This window comes from Electrophorus electricus, chromosome 22, assembly GCF_041902795.1.
Source record: "Electrophorus electricus isolate QZ-2024a chromosome 22, ASM4190279v1, whole genome shotgun sequence".
In the NCBI taxonomy this organism is placed as follows: domain Eukaryota; kingdom Metazoa; phylum Chordata; class Actinopteri; order Gymnotiformes; family Gymnotidae; genus Electrophorus; species Electrophorus electricus.
In genome coordinates, this window is record NC_137518.1 from 11,470,001 (window position 1) to 11,474,246 (window position 4,246).

Sequence of the window (4,246 nt, forward strand, 5' to 3'; positions counted from 1 at the left end):
ATTAAATAATATTAAGAAAATGAATATTTTAGACCTTGTATGTTCAAAGCTTCTATAGAAGATCCTCCCCAGTGCATTTCTGTTCTTCGTCATAATCAGGTGGACTCAGATACCTAATCAGACCCCAGTGGTGGAGGTGTCAGTACTGTCTCAGTCCCCCTAATCAGACTGAACTCGGTTCGTTTAAAAAGCGCTATATACAAAAATATTCTAAGATGTGAAGAATTCATTATTATTGTAGGTGGGGGGTCATTTTATCAAGGTCCACACCATGTGCACAGGCAGATTTGGATGTGTACCTACTGAAATAGACTGAGGTGATTTCAAAATGTTTGGTCAAAGGCACAGAATACAGACGTGCATCTACACCAGTCCTGTCAGTCCTGTCTGGCCCTGATACCCGGAGGTGACCCATATCCCCCGGTTCTGCGAGCACTCCACCACTTTTATTTTTTCAGTACTTGGCCACACACTCATACTTAATCTGCACCAGCCATAAGAAGGCTGTAGAGAACTAGAGCATATTTAAACATGGAGCTCGAGATTTCATATGTAGCCAAAAAAAAAAGACCTGCAATTCTAAATGAAGGACACACCACATGAGGCATGGGGGATACAGTCAGGCATCACACTTCATCACACCTCCTGGATATCAGAGATCCAGGATAACACACACATGGCAGATATCAAAGATCCAGGATAACACACAAACTGCAGATATCAAAGATCCAGTATAACACATATCAAAGATCCAGGACAATACACAAATGGCGGATATCAAAGATCCAGGAAAACACACACGGCAGATATCAAAGATCCAGGATAACACACATCATAGATCCAGGATAACACACATGGCAGGTCCATATGAGGCCACTGGTTCTCACCTGTTTGAATTAGACCAGCTCAACAGGCTACGTCAGGCAGCAGGTCAGGAGGTCAGGAGGTCAGGGTTTGGGCCGAGGGGGCTTGCGCCTGTTCTGTGCAGAGGAAGAGCCCAGCCAAGTAGCCTTCTGACTGTGGAGTCCTTGTGATGCTGCCGTGTCCCTCACAGACGCCTTGCCCTTCCCCAGCAGGTGGCGCTCCCACTCAGGGAGCTTCTGCTCCACAGACCCCCAATAACAGGTCTTAAACGGTAAAGATTACACAAGATCGATTTCTTTATTTATTCATTTATTTCCCCCAGTCAGCCATAAAATATTTGACTCGTTAACAAATATGTGAATCACCACACTGGAAATGAGCTTGAACGCCGAATGACTTCCTATTCTTATGTGGTACAGTGGGGGCGACACTGAAGTTTTTATTTGTAATCTGTTCTGAGTGGATGGATATGGCACAACTATGACCAATAAGAGTGAACACCTTATGACCTCAGGATGCAGAGGAGATAATACCTGAAGGGTGAGGATATCTGGATGCAGGACAGGTCGTGTCTGAAGTCGGGTTTCCACTTTCTGAAAGTCCTGATACACAAGCGCAGGGAAAAAAGTGCATGATGCTTGGAATTAGGAATTATCAGAACATGTGTCTTATGTGTGTAAATAAGGGAAAACTCCTGCTACCTCCAGTATTTTTGCGTTTCTTTCGTGAGCAGCTTCAGACTTCACAGCTTGCTGCCTTTTCTTGGCTTTGTGTTGTTGGTAACAAACCTCCATCTGTTGCAGCAAAGCCTCCCTCATCCCCAGACTGCAGGGCGGAAGTACCATGAGACACTCCCGTGAGACAGAAGTACCGTGAGAGACTCCCGTGAGACAGAAGTGAGACACTCTGGTTTGCCCAGTGCACAACAGAGACCTTTTTGGAACGGACTCAATGAGTACACACATGTGCTTTGCTTTGCTTTTCAGTTAAAAACAAAACTTGTAACGAAACTCTGTTTCTCATGTGATAATATCCCTAAAAACTCCCAACACAGTCCTGATTTCCCTGGCGGACAGTAGCCCTCATTCCTGCGGGGATGTCGTCAGGTTTTCTTTCCAAATAAAGTGGAGGTCACATGAAACCAGCAATCGAAGGGGGGAAAACGTGCTGGTATTACACCAAAATCTGTGACCACCGAATTCTGTGACTGTAGACTGTACATTAACTCGCTCTTAAACTGTTTATCTACACCAACACTCACTATTTAATTAGCAGTTTTACAGATTTTGCTGTAAACATAAACAATAATGGACTGAGTACCCATGTGTTGTCATCAGAGTATGAGGCCCCACTGTACCTTCATAATAAACGAGTAAAACACCTATCAAAATGTTTTCAGGTGTTGTTTCATCCACTCACATTCATTTCACATACATGCATACATTTCGGTATTCCACTTACATTTCAGAACTCTGTACATACATTTCGGTATTCCACTTACATTTCAGTACTCTGTACATACATTTCGGTATTCCACTTACATTTCAGTACTCTGTACATACATTTCGGTATTCCACTTACATTTCAGTACTCTGTACATACATTTCGGTATTCCACTTACATTTCCTCGTGTTTCCTGCTGAGTTGATCCTCATCGTTAACATTCGCAGCCATTCGGTTCTCGTGAAGTCAAACTGCTAAGAGATTAAACTTTTGATCTTATACTTTATACTTATACTATTAATACTTATACTATTTATACTTATACTATTAATACTTATACTATTTATTTTTAGTTTTGACCTTTTACTACATTTATTCTTTCCACATCACTCTCCCAGCTAACGTCGCTCTTGCGTTTCTGCCAGTTTGTCAGTTTAAAAGCCAGGGATCGGTGATTACGTCGTCGTGACCCGGCAGTACGATGCGAAAATATGACAAACGGGCTGAATAAAACTCTTTTATGTAACAACTCAACCATCTAAATCTCAAAAACGAAAAAAAAGTTAAAACCTCAACCACCACCAGTTCATACGAAGCAGGTCTTCCTGGACGCCTCCCTTGTTTCCAGGACGATACTGTTCCAGTGCGCTGATTGGTTTATATAGATCAGCTGGGCACACAACCAGACGGGAAATAAAAGGGCGCCACCTGCTGTTAATAACGTGTTAAAGTTTCCCCCCCAAACTAAATGTGCTGGTTCCCTGTGAAATTGCTCCAAAAATCAAATATACAGATTTTATAAAAACTAATTTAGAAGAATTTTATTCAACCGAACGCGGACTGCTAATTTAAGGAGTGTCAGACAACAGGCTTCTTAAAATGCAGCGTGTAATGGCACTGGCGACTGCCTCCTTCAGTTCAGTAAGCTTTAATGGCATGACCATATACAATTATAGTATCGCCAAAGCAGTATTATAACATGAGCATAACGCAACATTACAACCTTTGCAGTTATGGAAATTAAGTGTTGGAGAACTGTAACTGGTATGAAATAATAATAATAATAATAATAATAATAATAATAATAATACTCCTCGTTGAATCAGCGCTCCCTAACAGCAGATGGCAGTATAAGCTTGAACATAGCGGAACTCAACTCCTCAGCGCTGTATATCAGCACATTGGCGAAACATGTTTACTGGACCTACACGTTCATTTCAGTCCAGAAGCAATATGTGGAGGTAGTGGTGGTGGTAATTTTGGTAGTAATGTATTCAAAAATTATGATATACTATTAACAAGTAAACAGAAGGTGAGAAATGACATTTGAATAGATGAGGACTATCAAGTTTACAGAACAAAAATGAGAGAGAACTTACAGAATATTATTCAGATGTATTATGAAAACATTAGCTACAGCAACAATTATCATAATCATATATATATATATATATATATATATATATATATATATATATATATATATATATATATATATATATATATATATATATCTTAACATGAAAAAGAAAAAAATACTGTTGCTATGTTAAGGTGTGCTATGTAAGAAGTGTTATCAATTTTCTCTCTGTGTTATCAATTTTCTCTCTCTTTTATCAATTTTCTCTCTGTTATCAGTTTTCTCTCTTTCTTCATTCTCTTCCATACACCTCTCTCTCTCCCTCCCTCTCTCTGTCTCTCTGTCTCTCTCTCTCTCTCTCTCTCTCCTCCCCCGACCCCTCTCTCTCTCTCTCTAGGTCATTTTAAATGTCACTCATGTCATATTTCAGTTTTTGGGTGTCTTATCATTCATCAGTGTGAACCTGTGCACGTTTCTGTAGAGGCCCGTGGGGATCAAGGTACGGTGTGCCCCATAATGCACCACTCCATCATTCTGTGGAGCAGCAGGGACACTGTGTCTGTCTCATACCCCCCCCCC

General features: G+C 40.8%; 1 protein-coding gene across 3 annotated transcripts in view; it reads right to left on the reverse strand.

Moving 5' to 3' along the window:
* The window catches only part of cep15 (centrosomal protein 15), a 3,167-nt gene extending 239 nt beyond the window's left edge, over positions 1-2,928 (reverse strand). The window contains exons 1-5 of one of the 3 annotated variants that reach the window (XM_035520485.2): positions 2,878-2,928; positions 2,486-2,561; positions 1,566-1,689; positions 1,398-1,466; positions 1-1,127 (exon numbers count right to left, since the gene is read on the reverse strand). The exon at positions 1-1,127 is cut by the window's left edge and continues 239 nt beyond it. In XM_035520485.2, coding sequence (XP_035376378.1) covers positions 948-1,127; positions 1,398-1,466; positions 1,566-1,689; positions 2,486-2,538 — 426 coding nt within the window. In that variant the 5' untranslated portion in view covers positions 2,539-2,561; positions 2,878-2,928 and the 3' untranslated portion in view covers positions 1-947. Of the gene's footprint in view, positions 1,128-1,397; positions 1,467-1,565; positions 1,690-2,485; positions 2,562-2,667 lie in introns of all 3 variants that reach the window. The other 2 variants (XM_035520483.2, XM_035520484.2) reach the window with 2 other exon arrangements.
* Between the last annotated feature and the right edge of the window lie 1,318 nt (positions 2,929-4,246).